General features: G+C 35.9%; 1 protein-coding gene across 3 annotated transcripts in view; it reads left to right on the plus strand.

Annotated features, from left to right (window-relative positions):
- Positions 1 to 851: 851 nt before the first annotated feature.
- The window catches only part of LOC144966205 (FHF complex subunit HOOK interacting protein 2A-like), a 43,285-nt gene continuing 25,114 nt past the window's right edge, over positions 852 to 19,022 (plus strand). For 2 of the 3 annotated variants that reach the window (XM_078902372.1, XM_078902374.1), the window contains exons 1-8: positions 852 to 940; positions 3,679 to 3,809; positions 4,353 to 4,431; positions 9,410 to 9,582; positions 10,012 to 10,116; positions 15,133 to 15,255; positions 16,114 to 16,242; positions 17,397 to 17,590. In XM_078902372.1, coding sequence (XP_078758498.1) covers positions 3,735 to 3,809; positions 4,353 to 4,431; positions 9,410 to 9,582; positions 10,012 to 10,116; positions 15,133 to 15,255; positions 16,114 to 16,242; positions 17,397 to 17,590 — 878 coding nt within the window. In that variant the 5' untranslated portion in view covers positions 852 to 940; positions 3,679 to 3,734. The remainder of the gene's footprint in view (positions 941 to 3,678; positions 3,810 to 4,352; positions 4,432 to 9,409; positions 9,583 to 10,011; positions 10,117 to 15,132; positions 15,256 to 16,113; positions 16,243 to 17,396; positions 17,591 to 19,022) is intronic. The other variant, XM_078902373.1, reaches the window with a different exon arrangement.

Below are 19,022 nucleotides of genomic sequence, written 5' to 3' on the forward strand. Positions count from 1 at the left end.
CCCAAATTAGATCGCAAAATGGGTATCAACACAGATAATTAAAATTTTTCACCATAAATGTTGTTTTTTTAACCTATATTGATGATACAGAATGATTAAAACCGCCCAATATAGGTAATTAAATTTTTTTTAGAAAAGACCCAAACCGATTAAGCAGAGTGAACTGTACTGTAACTCAAAGTAAGCTTGCCTGAGTAGGAATAGGAATGTTTTCAAAAGTCCCTGGTTGACACTGTTCTTCTTCTCCCTCTCTCTCTCTCTCTCTCTCTCTCTCTCTCTCTCTCTCTCTCTCTCTCTCTCTCTCTCTCTCTCTCTCTCTCTCTCTCTCCAGATTTTCAATACATTACTTCTTCTTGAGCGGCTATGTGGTCTAGTGGCATGGCATTCGCCCACAGATCGGAAGGCAGGCCCAGGGTTCTAGTCCCTCTCTGAACACACGTTTAGTCCTTAGAAAAGACTTTTTACTCACATTCTCTCACCGTACTCAGGTGTAAAATGAGTACCCGACCGTTAACAGTCGTGTCTCTGTCGAAAAAAGCAGAATATCCTAACAGGCGTTTTGTCTCGCTGGCAGTTGAGTGGATATTATGCTACGCTTGCTACGCTATATAAATGCTCTTTTCTTTCTTCTTCTTTTTGCTTGTTTGTTTTGTTTTGTTCTGTTGTAATCAATGCACTTTTGCTTCCATTGCAAAAAGCATTAATTGAAAATGTACCCATGTACAAAAGTTTGGTACATTAATGGCCTTAGTTACGTGCGATAACGGCCTGAAAGCCGTTCTTATGAAGATGCAGGATACTGTATTATTAGTAGCCCGCCTAAACATTCTCCATCTTTCGAATCTCGAATCACTTCTAAAAGGAGTAAACATCCGGATGTTGTTATTTGTTATTTTTAGCTGACTGCTAACTTGAGAGTGAGCACTTTCTGGCTCCAAGTGTGAGTACACCTTCATCCTTTTGTCTAAAAAGCAACTTTTTCTTTTGATCAGATTTGTGGCATGCGAAACTAAAAAAAAAAAAAAAAACAAACCCCGAAAAACGAAACGAAAGTTAGACCCAGTCACTTCCAGGGTTGCCAGTTTGGCATTTTAAATGCCAGATTCCAAAAATCTGGCATTTTTGAAAACCGTTTGGCATTAGAAAAATCATTTGGCATTTGGCATTTTCATTTGGCATTTTCTTTTCTTGTATATTATACTTCAAATGACACCTTTTCTTAATTATTTCTAAACGCGTAAAAACAAACATCTTCACATTTCTTTTTCATTCTTAAAATCCAACCGTGGTGTAGTGGTTTAGCACTCCACTTAGTAGTCAGTAGGTAAATAATTACCCAACAGGAAATTTAGTATAATTCAAAAAAAAAAAACAAAAAAAAATAAATAAAAGAAAAAGAAAAGAAAACACGCAAGCCACCAGGATATGATAGTAAATTGTCTATCAAAAGTGAGTAGTTTTCTTAGTGGGGGTGGGAGTCAACAGACTTTGGCATCTTTTTGAGTGTTTTGGCATTTTTTGAGTCTTCCCCTGGCATTTTGTTGAAAAATAATCTGGCAACCCTAGTCACTTCATTTTTGTTGTTGAGGCTTAATAAACTCGAACTCAAATTGACTGTCTGGTCAGTATGGTCTGTACTCTACTGTCTGTCATACTCGCAGTTTCAGTTTCATTCAGTTTCACTAACCACAAACTTTGAAAGAGAGTAGACGAGACAATTTTGGAGGGAGGGGCATAAGTCGTGAATATTGAATTTCTTATCTTATTTTAAATTTAGTCAGACCTGTCTGTGACTGAGGCAAAGTCAGGAAAGGATGGTAATTAGAGTTCTAATGAATTTTATTTACATTCTCCCCTTCTTTCGTAGTAGGCCTAGGCCTAGGATTTCCAATGATGAATAAATCAATAATTAATAAATTATAAAACTAGAGTCGTCAGCATGGCTCGACGGCGACGGTATGGTCTTTACTTTGCTTTGTATCCGAAAGGTACTGATTCAGTACTACTGAATTCGACTATTCGCCTCACTGCGTGGCTATGGGCACGTCTCCTCATCTTAACTTACTTTGCGGCGCTGCCCTGCGGCTGACTCTTGGGTTATTCCATTCTTCCCTTGTGGAATAATCCCTACAGTCGAATTTCCCCTTAAGGCTTGGTGATGAATTAAGGGAAATTTATTTTATTTTATTTTTAAAAGCCACCTCAGTTTGGAGTAGTACTGCGAATAGTAGATAGCGTTCGTTTTCGTTATTTGCAGTAGTATTGTATAGAGGATTGGGCGCAAACTATAAATAGACTACATTATTATTATTATTATTATTATTATTATTATTATTATTATTATTATTATTTTTATTATTATTATTATTATTATTTTTATTATTATTATTACTATTATTGTTATTTTGTGTTTCGTTGACGATGACGGTGTGACTGTTGTGTAGTGGTGGTGGTGGTGATGTGGTGCAAGTGATTGTAGTGGTGGTGTTGATGATGTAGCAGTGGTAGAGATAAGGAAGATAAGGATTATGATGATGATATAATGGTGGTGTTGGTTGCTGTGGTTTTGATGGCGATGTGGAGGTAGCTGTGGTAGTGGTAGTAATGATGATGATGTGGTTGTGGTTGTAGTAGTGGCGTTGTTAGCGATGATCACGAGGAGGAGGATGATGATGTAAAGATGGTGTTGGTTGCTATAGTTTTGATAACTATGTAGAGGTTGCTGTGTTGGTATTCATGATGTGGTGGTTGTAGTGGTAGAGGTAGTTTAATGATGGTAACTTCTATTATTTGCAGGAGCACTGAGATATGAGTCATGAGCAATGGAGAGAGAGAAAGAGAGAGAGAGAGAGAGAGAGAGAGAGAGAGAGAGAGAGAGAGAGAGAGAGAGAGAGAGAGAGAGAGATTCCTGGAACCTTTATAAAATAGGATTTAACTAACCAAGATTCCTGGAACCTTTACAAAATAGGATTTAACTAACCAAATAAAACAATCAATGGGGATGGAACTATTCTCATTAAAAAGTAATCTGACAGATAAACTGATAGATTTCATGATGTGAATGAATGATCAAGTCGGAGAGGTTAAGATGGGGAAATTTTCATGGGTTGGATTGGGGTAACAAAAACAAACCAAAATACGATCTTGTCAAGTTTCAGACTTGTTCAGTGAGGGGACAAAGACAGAGATTGTGTTGAAAATCAAGAAGAAATATTTTTTAAAACTTTCTCGAGTTCATATGAATGGAAAATCAAACAATTTGTTCGATTTTGAGTCATGGTGAACTCGAGAAAGTTAAGACAAATTGGTTATTGAATGATCATATAAAATATTAAATTTTAATGAAAACAATTGAAGAAAGATACTTACAAAAGAAACAAAAATGTGGCTCAGTTAGTTATTTCCAGCCACACAACAATTCATAGGAAAGTAGTTTGGTGACAGACTAGTATCCTTTCTAAATGGTAGCAAGCAATTGGATCTGTTTGTTTAATGTGCTACTGAAACTAGGATAAATTCCAGCTCACTCAACGACTCAGTGAGCCTTATGACTCTAAACCACTAATATAAAATGGTTAGAATTTAACCACAGTGATGGCAAAAAGTGTAAACTGAAAATCAGAAAGTTATTGTACATGTTTGATAATTAAACAACTCATACCATCTTTTTTCTTTTAGACTTTTGTAACTCAATACCAACCTGAACTCGACACCATGAGATAAAACTTCCTAAGATGAAGAAAGCAATGTTTCATAAATTTACCAACTTCCTGCAACAAGCAGTAGATGTTGTGAGTGATTCTGTAAGTGTAAGTGAGGTATTTATTCCTAGAATATTTTAATGTGTACAGTTGCCTCCCCCCCCCCCCCCCCAATAAAAAAAGCTATAAAAAATAAAAATCAGAGTGTTGTTTTTTTTAAACAGTAAAATCTTTTGATTTGTTTTAAATTCAGATTTTACAGGGTAAAGCTGATCTCAGGTGAAAAATCTCTAGTTATCATTCACAGTAACTAACTTACGTTTTTCTTTTTACTAACCTTACCTTTTTAAAAAAATAGTTTTTAATAATGAATTCGTTGAAGCAAAAATAACAAATTTTTACAGCCTGTATAATACTATTTGCCTTTTACAGCAATTCATTCTTCTTTTTTTTTCCAAAATAAATAAATATTTTTTAAATATTTTCTCCAAGGCACTAATGCATTCCTCTCTCTATTTCAATCCATTGTATCTTAGATAAACTCGGTTTAAAAATTTATAATCTAATAACTTTATCACATGTCATTATATATTTTTCCTTTTAATTGCAAAGTATTCAATTTAAAACTATCCCCTCGATTTCCAATATTAGCTGACACCAAATCTCCAGCCCCAAGAGGAATTTGTTTACCACTGGAAAGCCCTGACAAGTTACTTTGTAGACAATAAAGGTATACATGGTATTGTGGAATCATTTTTAATTATTGTTGTTAAATACCAGAATTGTCAAAGATCAAATTATATTTCGTTGCAATATGATGTGAAATGTTGGTTAAAACCGTGATTGGATTGTCACTGATACTTCCTATTCCTAAGATTTTGGTCTTTTGACAACATAGTGGCAGCAGTCTGTTTTAATATTTAGCTCATAGTCATAGTAAGTATGTGAAATCATTGAAATGTTATTTACAAAATCAAGATCTTAAAGTTGTTGATCCAATGTATATCACTGAGTTATCGACTGTAAAGGTTCTCATTATCTAGTGATGTAAATAGATATAGAGAAAAGAAACATCTCTGTCAAACTCCATTTATCTTCAATCTTTTTACTTTCCATAATGCAATACTCAACATGCCATTCCCTCATATAGTTTTTATGGTTCGGAAATAATTTTGGAAAGAATGTTACGGTCACTCATAAGTTTTCTTTAAACATTTCAATCACATTGTCTGCAGCTTTTTTGTAATCTGGATCAAGTGTCTGCTCTATGATAATTTGCATGTTGACAAATATGCTCAATACTCACTCTATCTTGTCTAAATCCTACTTGTTGGTCTTATTGTGGCATTTACTGCTGATATTTTTTTCTTAATTTGAAAGGATTTCTATTCAGAACTTAAACTGAGGCAGAGAGTAGCATTATTCCTCCTGTAGTTGTTTTCTTTAAAGTCTTCTAAATCCCTCTCATACTGAGGATATATTTCTATCCTTAATTACTTTGTTTTCTTCTTACCCGTCTTTCGAAAGAAAAGGTGAAGGATTTTAGCTGGTATAACATTAGGCCTGACGCCTTTTCATATTTCACTTTGTTATGCCTTTTTCATCTCTGCTTTTGATTGGTAAAATTGTACATATATGGTATATTATATAAAGGTGGTGGTATTTGTGTGTATGTCAACAAAAACTGGTGCAAAAGCTGTCGAACTACACGTTCATTATGTGAAAAGGACATCGAGCTCATTTCCCTCTCTCTTAGACCCCACTATTTACCTCGGGAATTCCCACTTATTTATGTCATTGCTGTGTACGTCCCTCCTGATGCGAATGCTAACACAGCTTTACGGGTAATTGAGGAGGAATCATTTAATTTTTTAAGAAAACATCCTGATGCCCCCGTAATAATTCTTGGTGATTTCAATCACTGCCCTCCTATAAATTCTTTTTATCAACACGTCTCTGTTCCTACCAGACGAGATAAAACCCTGGATCTGTGCTATACAAATATTAAAAATTCATACAGAAGCGTTCAAAAAGTAAAAATAGGAAATTCAGATCACAATAGTGTGTTGTTGATTCCAACCTACAAAACTAAATTAAGACAACATAAAGCGATTGTGAAAGAAACTCGTCTTTGGTCAACAGAAAATATAAACAAACTCCAAGGTTGTTTTGACTGCACAATATGGGATGAACTCATGTCTGATAACATGTCACTGGACGAGTGGGTTGATGTTGTCACGTCTTATATTCATTTCTGTTGTGATTTGTGCGTGGACACTAAAAGGATTAAAATATTTAACAACAACAAACCTTGGGTCAACAAACGAGTTAAGTTATTTATAAATATGAAGAAAATCGCTCATATGAGTGGGGACAAAAACAAGCAGCACGAGGCAGAAAAACAATTAAAGAGGGTAATTTATGAAGAAAAACGTAAATATAAAGATAAAATGGAAACAAACCTTAAAAATTCAAATGCATCGCAGGCGTGGAGGATGATTAAAGAAATGGGTGGCGTTAACAACAAAAAGACAGATTTTAACAATGACACACATATGAATATCGAGGAATTAAATAAGTTTTACTGTCGATTCGACACCATTGACAACGTACTTTCAAAAATTAATATCATAACAAAAAATACGTCTCCTCCGCCAGAAATCGAAGAAGAGGCGGTCATCAATGTTCTTAAATTATGTAAAAAGAAAAAAGCACCAGGTCCAGATGGACTTAGTGGGGAACTCATTTCAAACTGTAACAACCAACTAGCTGTCCCTTTCTTGCCTATTTTCCAACGTTCAATAGATGAACAGAAAATCCCAATTATATGGAAAACATCGACTATAATTCCAGTACCCAAAAAGAATCCACCAACTCAGCTGAATGATTATAGACCTGTTGCTTTAACATCAATTATTATGAAATGTCTGGAAAAGATTCTGAAAAGAGAGCTGTTGCAATTTATATATGACCAACACATACTTGATCCATATCAGTTTGCCTACCAACAAAATCTTAGTGTGGAAGACGCACTCCTCACAGTGATGCATTCAATATCAAATCACTTGGATGTTTCACCCGCCAACTACTGCCGAATCCTATACGTCGATTTTTCGTCTGCCTTTAATGCCATGAAACTTTTGAAAACCAACATATTAATTAGTAAACTGCATGCTCTAAACCTTCCCCATTACCTCATCAACTGGTATAACAACTTTCTCATCGATCGCCCCCAACATGTCAGAGTAGGCTCAAATATATCATCAGTAAAAACTCTTTCAAACGGATGCCCACAAGGGTGTGTAAGCTCACCTCTACTTTACATCCTCTATACAAACGATTGTGTGGCTAGCTTTGATAACTGCCAACTCATCAAGTATGCTGATGACACCGCAATACTCGGCCTGCTCAATGATTCCGTCTCCGAATTTAAATACACTGAGCAAGTTAGTAAATTCAGCAAATGGTGTGCCGATAACTGTCTAGAGCTCAATGTAACAAAAACAAAGGAACAACTGTTTGATCACAGAAAAATAGGAAAAAGAGCAAGACAAATAACAAAAATTAACAATCAGGCGGTTGAAACTGTTGAAACGTTTAAATACCTTGGTGTAATTATAGATAACAGTCTAAGATTTGAATCGCACACCAACAATGTCATCAAAAAATGTAACCAGCGCTTGTATATACTCAGAAAATTAAGGTCTTTCAATGTGAACAGAAAGACCATGATACAAATCTACAAGTCATTAATATTGAGTATCGTTTCGTTTGGCATCACAACGTGGTATGGAAGCTGTGGAACAAAAGAAAAATCCAAACTACATAGAACCCTCAGAGAGGCTTCAAAAATAATTAATACAGACCTTAGAAGCCTTGACACAACTTATATTAATGCAGTTGAGAAGAAATCTTTTAACATTATCAACGAAAAGAGGCATCCGCTAAACGAAAAATTCCAACTTCTGCGCTCCGGAAGACGGTATCTAGAAGCAAAATGTCGGACAAATCGACATAAGACAACCTTCATTCCAACCGCCATAAAATTAATTAACAAATCTTCTGTGGAAAAATGAGACAACCAATGAAAATAACGAGAAGCAGTGTCGTGAATCATCATCATCGACATTGCCGCCGTCGTTATCATCATCATCACCATCATCATCATCATCATCATCATCAACATCATCATCATCATCATCATCATCATCATTATCGTAGTCATCATCATCATCATCATCATCATCATCATCATCATTGCCGTCTTCTTCTTAATATAAGACATTATATTTATAATATGGTTATCTGCTGTCCCAGCAAATATATCGTATCGTTCTATCTGTCTGTGTGTGTGTCTGTGTGTATGTATATATGTATGTATGTATGTATGTATGTATGTATGTATGTATGTATGTATGTATGTATGTATGTATGTATGAATGTAGGCATGCATATACGATGATATGCTGGTTTGTATGTATGTCTGCATGTATGTATGTATGTATGTATGTATGTATGTATGTATGTATGTATGTATGTATGTATGTATGTATGTATGTATGTATGTATGTATATGTGTTTGTATGTACGCTCATTTCTTTTGTATACACGTGTAGAAACAATGTGCAAGCGTGTATGTTCGTGTATGGCTGTGTCTGTATTTGTAAATGTGTTGATGTTCATACCATGAACCAAACTGAGCATTGTTTACCTCACATGAATTGCCTTTAATTTGGACAATAAAGATTATTATTATTATTATTATTATATTATGAAAATTGTCTTGCACTTGGCAATATAGGGAACCATTAAAACGTTTATTCCATTTATTTAATTGTTTTCCAAATCTCTACCATAGCAGTGATTTTTAGTTGCTAAAAGGGCAAAGCTTGAGGTTTTCACTGCAAGGCATCCTACATCTTTCATATGAAGTCTCTTCCACTTCCAAGACGACTCTATTTGCCTTTGCTTTTGGTGCTTTATTTATAAGGCTTTTTAAAACGTCACTTTGTTAACGGCTATCTGGTCTAGTGGTATGACACTCGCTTTTTGGATCGGAAGGTCCTGAGTTCGAGCCTCACGCTTGGCGCATAGTTGAGTCCTTGGAAAAGGCTCTTTACTCACTTTCTCTCACGGTACTCAGGTGTAAAATGAGTACCTGGCTGTTAACAGGGCTGTCTTTGTCCGAAAAATTATAATATCGCCTAACAGGCGTTATGTTCCGTTCTACATGTTAAATGTTGCTGTTGACCAGGGACTCCTTGTAAAGCGCTTTGAGCACATTTAGTGGATATTGCGCTATATAAAGCTCAATTTTTAAATTTTTTTAAACCCTGCTCCAACATATTTATTCTGCTCCTGGGAATTTTTTGCCTATTTAGTTCTGACTTTCCCCTTCAACTTTTCCAGCTCGGTTGACCATACTGTAATGGCCTGAAGCTCAAGCAGACTCATTAAGATCCACAAGTCATCCCATTATGTCGAAGACCAATGGGGTTTGCATAGTATGGTTTCAAATTTCAATAATATGATCTTTTAAAATGTTGTATTTCATTTTTTTTAAAATAATTTTTTTTTAAATTATAAAATTGGCATCATTTTTCTTTCTTTCTTTTTCTTTTTACTTTAAAAACAAACAAACAAACAAACAAACAAACAAACAAACAAACAAACAAACAAACAAAACAAACAAACCCCACAACATGTAGATGGAAATGTATGCATTGAAGAAACTGCACTTCCTGAGCATCTGTCTTCCATGTTACGCATTATTCAAGAGGAGGACTCTAATCTCAATGAATCTGGAACAACTGGTGCAAGTCTTGAGTACTTACTGAAGAATCGGATTCTGGAAACTCTATATACACTTGGCCGCACTGATGTTAGTATGCTTTTAAAAGGTTATACTAATGAATATTAAGATTTTTATGGTATAAATTGGTTGAGAATTTGTTATATACATTATGAAATGTTAAATTTAATATTTATTTTATATTTTAAGGACATAATGATAGCACTAGAACCTATGCACATTATTTCAATTTAAGATCTGAATAATGTTGATAGTATTATGACCTGGCCAGTAACAGTGTTTTTCTATGAAAAAAAAATGTAATAGAGCTTCACAGGCGTCAAATCTCCTCCTACATGTTAAATGTTGCTGTTGACTTGGGACCCCTGCTAAAGTACATTAAGCATATTTAGAGGATATTGCGTGATATAAATCTAATGTTTTTTAAATATTTATTTCTCTTTAGAATTTTACCTCAATATAGATGCAAAATGTATATTCTCTATTTTGATATTTCAGTATCCTTCTGGAATGAAGCAAATCGTGTTGAGTTTTTTCACTAAACTGCTGTCAAGAATATCACATCCACTTTTACCTCACATCAATGTGCACAGAGCTGTTCAGGTGATATATTGTCTTATGTTTGGGTGTATGTAGTCATTTTCTACTTTTAATTTTACTTCTTTATGCTTTTTTACCATATTTGTTTAATAAAACGTTTGACTATTAACTCTTTCAGCCCTGGGACTGAGTGAGCAGTCAAATGCCTGAGCCGTGGGCTTTTTAACCCAATTAAAAAAATTCATAAAAAAAAAGTTTTCGATATATCTCCTTAAATTTTTTTGTGTGTTTATCAATCAATACTATTTCTTAACTGTTGTGGATAGACAAAAATATAGGTTCGAAATCAAAAGAATGAGAGCGTTTTGATAAGTGTCACTAAAATGAGCAAAAAGTAAAGAAATCAAGGAAAGAGATGAAATAGGGGTCTTAGCGTAAAGTAGCCAGTAAGTCATGCAATGTAATCCACTGAATAAAATAAATAAATAAAAAGAATAAAGTTCCCTTTATTCATCCCATAGGGGAAATTTGTCTCTAGGGTCTATTCCAAGGGAAGACTGGAAAAACCCAGGCATTAGCCGCAGTGCAGCGTTGCGCTGCAAATTGAGCTAGGGCGAGGTGATTTTCTCAAGGCCACACAGCGCAGCGATGAGTGATTGAACTCGGTATCTTTCGAGTACGAAGCAAAGACCGTACCGCTGAGCCACGCTGCCCCCTAATGCCACATTTGGAAGCAAGGTACCACACACAATGGTTTTCCACATGGCTTACACCAGTAAATGGTTTCCTTTCTTTTTATTGTTGACTGCTGATCTCCAGTGCAGCGGCGTTTTGCAGCAGAGCATACAGCACATTTACGGGATAGGTGCTGCTTCTTCAGCGTTGGAGGGATGAAGCTGATGTAGTGTTGCTCAGTCAACCGGGAAGATGTCAGTCTTTGGATTTAGTTCCCGGCTCAACAACCATTTAAGCAAAATTACAAAAGACACATCCCCTTCCTGCCCCCTATGTCAACACCCCAATGAAACAGTAACACACCACTTGCTTGAATGTCAACCTCTTGAAGACCTGAGATGCACATTCCTCCCACCAAATCCAAGCATCAGTAACACACTTTATAGTCACCTGGAACAACTACAAAAGACGTCTAACTTCTACGTCATGGCACAAGACCGAAGGGCTAGAGCTCAGGTGGTCGCTCGTTCAGATAAGTAAGTAAGTTCCCGGCAGCTAGGTGATGTTAATTTTTTTCACCCCTCTTTTTGCGATAGTCCGCAGCCACTTCAGTGCAAAGTTGGGGGAGGAAGTCTCTCCGTGGCATTCAAAAACGATTGTTGCGGGCAGGATATTTATTATAGAAGATTTGGCTTTGGATGATTGTTAGGGTGAAAAGGTGGGAGAAAACTTTTTTCCACCATTTGATGGTTTTGCGACGTAGAGGGGAGTATGCAAGAAGCTGTTCACTTTTATCTACACAGCGCATATTCAGAACATAGTCCTGTACCATTACTGGCTTTTCCTTGACATATGAGGCTGTGGTGACTGTGTTTACTGTAGGGTTATGGATGGTTGTGAGGAGATGCACAGGTTTTTTGTCCATTCATTTTAGAGCAACAAGCTGTCCTCAACGTCGGTAGTCAGAGAGTCCTCATTCCAAATTGGTCTGAATGAGATCTTTCAGCATGCCAACCCGATTGACCTGACAGTACGTACACATTGTGGTCCTATCCACTTGTCCTCTAAATCAGAGAACGAATAATAGTTATCAGTGTAGAGGACGTTGTGGCGGGTTGTGTGTTATTTTTGTGGGATCGAGTCCAACCGATAGCTCAATGGTCTGGATTCGAACTAGTATGCACGCTATGGCTCTCGTTACCAGCTGCGCCACTCAACCTATAGATAGTATGCAGATGACGTCACTCAGGCCTTTGTTATTGTTTTTGCCATCCGCGTTTGTGAGTTGTTCTCACTAAACTGTATTAACCAGACTATAAAAGTTCATGGTTACACAGAGTTTGTGTGTTGGTCCGTTCTACTTCCGGATGGCAATGTTGTGAACTCCTTGGCCAAGCGCATTCTATCTATACCACAAACGGCTCAGGTTTAATCTAGGGGTGATTAAGAATTGCCTTAGGGTCCCTTATAACTTAATTGTATTAATAACAAGTGAGTCAAGACAATAGTAACGCCCAATACAATAATAACAATTCTATACATAAAGTTTAATTAGATTGTTACAGGAAAAGATAGAAAGAATAAGTATTTATTTAATATCAGGAGGGTAGCTCTAATTGAGTGGATCTAATTTATTATTTATTTATCTATTTACTTTGATATAATCATATGTGTCTGTGGAAAATACATTTGAAAATGGTATAAGCCTGTTTGGCTTATCTTTTATCCAGCCGGCTTGCTTGACTGAGGCAAATGTATCAGCTAGTTCCAGGGTTGGCGCCTGCTTGCAGGGTTTTCTGGACTTCACAACAGTTTGTTCTAGTTAGCGACTGACATCAGGGGTTTACCCCTATTCAAGGACTGGGATGCAGGGATTCGGCACGACTGGGTGCTTCAAGGACACGGACAAGGACCTTCAATTAAGAGTTAAAACAACAAGGTCTTAGAGCCAATCGAGTTTGTCTTTCGCCACCGGACCGTCCTTGAGCGACACATCATAATAGCCTTTATTTGCGGACAAAGGCAAGGAGAAGCAGTAACTCCATGATAATGGTAGTTAGTATATATGTATCAAACATCAACTGACAGTCGATCTATCTTACATGATAAGAATTTAACAGGGTTGTGTCCTGGTATTTCTTAATTTATTTTTATTAATTATAATTGAGGTTATGATGTGTGGCCGTGATTGGCGGTAGGGTACAGACATTCAAGCAATATACATATTGAATATAAATGAAATAATAGCATAGATCATAAACAAATGTTAACTATAGTATAAGATACATATAGATATAGTTTTGTACAGGTATTCCAACTTACGAACATCCATGGAATAGCACAATTAAAATATATACACAAACTATAATATTAAAAATAGATTAAATTGAATTCACAGTAATATCTCGTTCCACTTTGAATGTTAACCAATAATTCATTTTACCTTCAGCCGAGATAGAAGAAAAATTTTACAAGTTTGAAATTGGAGAGATAGCTCTTCTTTCTTGGGATTCTTAGCGTGTGTGTGATTAAATTCAGAGATGATTTTGTGAAATGAAGGGGCCCGTCTGAATTATGGGAATAGCCAATCAGAAGAATGTTCCTGTTTTAGATAGCCAATGATATTCATATGCTTTGATTAATACGGAGTAACTGAGAATTACCGGAGAGATAGACCTTAATTGTAATTTTAGCTACTCTTGAACGAGACAAGACCTCAGGGCATATGCACGTTGGAGTCTTGTTTGGAAAAGGTAACTAGTAGGAGGTATGGATACAATGGGCAGACAACTTGAACAGGTAAATAAGCCTTAAGCTGAAAGTGAGTGTTCCGTTATACAATGGAAAGGTTTACCACCTAACGACCAAAATTTCCGTTGGAAAAATTTAGAGCTTTATTGGAGAAAGGACTGTCCATGTTTTGAGTATCTTACTGGAGGTGTTAGTCAAATATATGTCTCGTCCACTAGGTTTGAAGTGGTTTTGAATGAGACGCTGACAAATGATAAAGAAACACGCAGTGAAAGAAAATCGTTCGTCACAGACATGTCCTTTGTAAGGAGTGGCTGCATCAGACGCATGCAAACCTCTATTGGCCGGTTACTAATTGTTGGGTCGCCACAGTACATTTCGAAGCTTGATGATTCGCAAACCTCGTAAAATTTGACTCTCAATTTGTGAGGTTTAACCTTCATGTAGACCTTGAAGTGGAGTCTGCCTCGGGAGGGACAGATAGCTTTGTCGATTGATACTTACTGCTGAGGCGTGTAGAGGTTGCGGAATGTGATCTGGAACATAACGACGACTGGTGGTGTTATCGCTGATGTGGAAAAATGATAAAATTTGCATAAATCTATCCCTGGACAGAATGGTGGAGGTAAACGTGGTGTGGATGATCTTCTGTGGAATTATCATCAGGAGCAGCTGCAGGTTTTACAACCGATTCATATGAAACAGAAAATGTCAAATTAAAAGGTCATATCAAGGAAGCCATTGAATAAAGTGATGGGTGATTGTGTGAGTGCAAGGAATGAGGTTTTTGGGAAAAAAAATTGTTGACATTGACAACGAGGGCCTACAACCCTTACTATGGTGGGGGCCAATTTTTAAATTTATAATATAATGGACTTAGGTGATCATAATGAAAAATATGAGGTAATATATAAGAAGAATAGGAAATAAAACAGCTAATCTACACTCAAGCACTGATCATAATAATAATGACTTTTGTTTTCACCTCTCATCGCTCATATTTCTTATTATCAATGAAAACAATTGCGTCTGAAAATGCAGCCTTTATATCCATATAAAATAGAACAATGTAGAAGACGTGTATGGTCAACAATTGCAATGTAAAAATTAATTATTTTATGAAAATTGTCCTATTTCATGGCTGACAATTCTACCTGCAGGGATAATTTATGGCCATTCCTCACGTTCTGGTCATCTTTTATGACATAATCATAACCACATGGTGGTCTCCCGTCATTGACGGTGGGTCGTTTGCATAAATTAACTATTGGGGGTGATTGGAGAGAAAACTAAAGTGAAAGATATATAATGAAATATACGGCTGTGAAGGCTTGAGTCTTATTTTTATTGCTGAGACAAGTCATGATAATTTTCTTTTAACTTACTTTACTTTTTCCTCCTCAACAACAATCCTCCTTTTTTCTTTATTCCTAATCATGTAACCTCCTGCTTTGTCAGGGCCAAGGCTTTGATTTCGCCCCGCAGGCTTCTTTTCTGTCTTTGTTTGGGGTAGCCTCAGTTTCATTGGGTCTGCTTGGTGATCTTGCAAGGCTCCTTGCGCAATGTATGGCTAGAATTACCTTTTTAAAATTTTCCCACACCATCATGAATTAATTCACCGATTGCTGTACTTTTTCTTTTATAATTTGATAGCGTATGGTCAAGACTTGTGGGGAAACAAAGGCTGGTCCAACAGAGAAAGAAGAGATTGAATTTCTTTGTACGGTGTGTGCTAAAATAAAAACGGATCCATACCTTGTCAACTTTTTTATTGAGGTAATTATATTTACTTTGCAATCCTTGAAGATTTGATTTCAGGAAGCTAGTTTCTATATTTGTAAAAACATAATATATCTAAATCGTAAGCTTTGCAACAGAATAATAAAACATGCTACTTTACCTTTTTTTTTTCTTCTGCTTCACTGTGTCAATACAGTTTTTCATTGCTCATTGAATTATATCGTCATTTCAAAGTGTGCACGTAAATGAAAGGACTGAAGTAGATAGTGTCATTCTTGATGCATTGGAACACGTTTTTAGAGAGATACTTTGCAAATAATCGTAAAATTACATTCTGTGTCAACCAAGTAAATTTTCACCATTTTCTTTACCCCATTTTTTCAATAACAAAAAAGAAAACCATCCATTCTTGATCTTCTACGTGCCTTACATTTGAGGACGAGACAGTAGCATGCATTTTACTCTTAATGGATAATGATTCTTTCTGTCTATGGTACGTTTACACTGCTTCATCATCATTAGACAGACATATTAAAGGCATCAGTAACTCATGCCCAACTTTTAAGTTTTCCAACATATATTTCTCCCATGTTTTTCATTGAGACCAAAAACAATGGTCAACTCAAGACCAAGGGGACGTATTATTCTTTTAGAATACGATTCAATAGCCTGGTGTCACGCCGCCCAGCAACGGCGGCCATCTTGATTCTAAACAAAGAAAATCATTACTTTTTATTTTTCATGCTGGCTAGAAATTTTCATATGCTTTGTGATCAGAATGTGTAAAAGTCAAAACATGAGAAATCTTACAATATCTGCTCCTGTTCAAACATTTCAAATGCATTTTATTGTTTGAGACAAGAAATTTCTTTTTTTTTAATTTTTAATTTCAAGGCCATGAAACAGCCATCTGTCAAGACTGAGGAAGGTCACCAAGTGCAAACCAACCAAAAAGTATCAACCCCCCGACCTGTTCAAGCTTTCAGCTTGGTTGAAGCTTTGATCGTTTTGTCTCATAGTGAGGTATGCCTAAATCTTTTATTAGCAAGTTTTCCATTTCACTTTTCATATTTTAAAAATAAAATGTATAAAAATAAATCTTTCTATTATTAGTGTTTTTGTTTTCTGAGTTCGTGATTTGATATTTTTACCTGCACATCCCAAACTCCTCCATGACAGGTACATCAAACAATGAAACTTAGTTGTAGAAATAATCCAAAAGTGTTACTTGTTGAAATAACCCAAAAGTGTTACTAACTTCTAAATTGACCTCTTGCTTGGACTGTTATTATTCAGTTGTTTTCATGGCAGGGATGTCACATTTGCACCCTTTTCTTATTTATCGACTCTTCTTGGACTTATTTTTGTTGGCACTGAAATATCTCAAAGATTTATAATGCTGTAAAACTGGTAAAATTTAGAATGTGGGTCATAATAATTTTTACGTGACATATCATTCTTTTAATAATAATTATATTATGTCCTTTTCTCATCCATAAAGTATGATTAAATTGTGTAAGTTTCACTGTTATCATCCTACGCCTCCTTTTCTCCTTCTCCTCTTCCTTTTTTTTCTCCTCCTCCTCCCCCCCCCCCCACTTCTTCTTCTTCTTCTTCTTCTTCTTCTTCTTCTTCTTCTTCTTCTTCTTCTTCCTTCTTCTTCTTCTTCTCTTCTTCTTCTTCTTCTTCTTCTTCTTCTCTTCTTCTTCTTCTTCTTCTTCTTCTTTCTTCTTCTTCTTCTTCTTCTTCTTCTTCTTTTTCCCTTCTTCTCTTTTTCTTCTCTTCTTCTTCTTCTTCTTCTTCTTCTTCTTCTTCTTCTTCTTCTTCTTCTTCTTCTCTTCTTCTTTCTTCTTCTTCTTCTTCTTCTTCTTCTTCTTCTTCTTCTTCTTCTTCTTCTTCTTCTTCTTCTTCTTCTTCGTATTCTTCTCCTTCTCCTTCTCCTTCTTCTTCTTCTCCCTCTTCTTTTTCCTTCCTTTTTCCGTCTTCTTTTCTTTGTATCTTCTCTCTCTCTCTCTCTCTCTCTCTCTCTCTCTCTCTCTCTCTCTCTCTCTCTCTCTCTCTCTCTCTCTCTCTCTCTCTCTCTCTCTCTCTCTCTCTCTCTCCCTCTCTCTCATTATTTCTTTTTTTTCTTTCTTTCTTTCTCACTCTCTTTCTCTCTTCCATTTCTTACTTTTTAGGATGCCAGAGTATCTGTCAAAGCATGTGAAGGGCTGATGCTGTGTGCAAGTCTGCCTGAACCGGCAGCTGCGACTACGCTGGTTAATCATACGGGTTTCTGCAATTCTATCACCCAAACTTTGTGTCTTCTTTACGACAAGTTGCCAAATATGGTTCTACCGGAAGACTTGGAAAAAGTGGAAGCTAAGTGGGGGTAGGCACACTGTTTTTAATCATTACATAAGTGACTGAAATAATGAGCACCAAGTATTTATACATTATTTAGTCGTTGTTAACTTTGGGTTGTTTTTTTTTTCTTCTGAAAATACCAAGGTATTTCATGGAAAATAGTACTCTCATAGTAATCATCCTGATAACCATCTCTCTGTTTGTCTGTGTCTCTCTATCTGTCTGTCTGCCTGTCAGTCTGTCTGTGTCTCTCTGTCTGTCTGTCTCCCTCCCTCTCTCTCTCTCTCTGTCTCTGTGTCTCTCTATTTCTATCTCTCCCCCCCCCCCCTCTCTCTCTCTCTTTCTTTCTTTCTTTCTTTCTTTCTAGCTTATCATTTTCTTCCTAGCACCAGATTCAGGTCTGTTAAGATATGCATACTGTACTCATTCAATCAAAGAGGAAGAAACTTTGTCACTCTCTCCTTTTCTAACTACTTCATTCCCTACTTTCTCTCTCTTTCATCAGCATGTAAATGACTTACATTTTACATTGACCATTGCTTAATAACCCACCATGTAATTGCCCACTTAACATGGTAACCGGCTGCTCTTTGACCTCCCATAGTGGGCAGGGCGGGTACATACTGCGTCTTCTATCCCCTTATAACTGTTTTCCAACATGCTTTCTGTCTTTGTCTTGGAATGAGATTACTTGGTTTTATCCTGGCCCTGGCCGGAGTCCTAGCTTGGAGGGAAACAGTCAAATGCATAGTTATTGTTTTGGGAGATGATGTTTTTTTCCTTGTAAATCATCTCTCTGTTATGTATTATTATAATTGTTATTTTCAATGTATAATGTAAGCATTTGAGTGTATTCCTCTTTGTTGGATTTTGTGCTTGTGTCCGGATGAGACTTATAGGTGATAATAATAATAATAATAATAATAATAATAATAATAATACTTTATTGCATCCCAAAAAGGAAATTTTTTGTACAGACGTGTTATAATTTACACATAAGATAAAAATACAATGGAAATAGGATGTATATATATAAAAAAGGAGCAGCTCTATAACCAGAGCTGCGCTTTATAATATGAATAATTTCAACACTGTAAAATAGTTAAAACTGTCACTATAAATTGAAAATTGAAAAGATTGCAAAACAAATAAATTAATAAATTAATATTTTATATTTTTAAAAAGTAAAAATGAGAAATAATTATATAAAATGATTATTGCTTGTTGTTATAAAGCCTAATACTGGACGGCAGAAAAGATTTTCGGTGTCTCTCTGTTTTCGTTGAAATAGAGAAAGGGCGACCACTTCTTTCTGACATAATAATTGATGGTCTTAGTGGATGATACTGGTCATTTAATATTTTAGTTATTTTATTTATACAAAATTTCTCGTATAAAAGATCTACATCGTCAACATCATTTATATAGCGTTTAATGGATTTTTTAATATTTGAATT

The sequence above is a fragment of the Berghia stephanieae genome, chromosome 2 (genome assembly GCF_034508935.2).
Source record: "Berghia stephanieae isolate SIO BIC M18660-M18661 chromosome 2, UCSD_Bste_1.3, whole genome shotgun sequence".
NCBI classification, from domain to species: domain Eukaryota; kingdom Metazoa; phylum Mollusca; class Gastropoda; order Nudibranchia; family Aeolidiidae; genus Berghia; species Berghia stephanieae.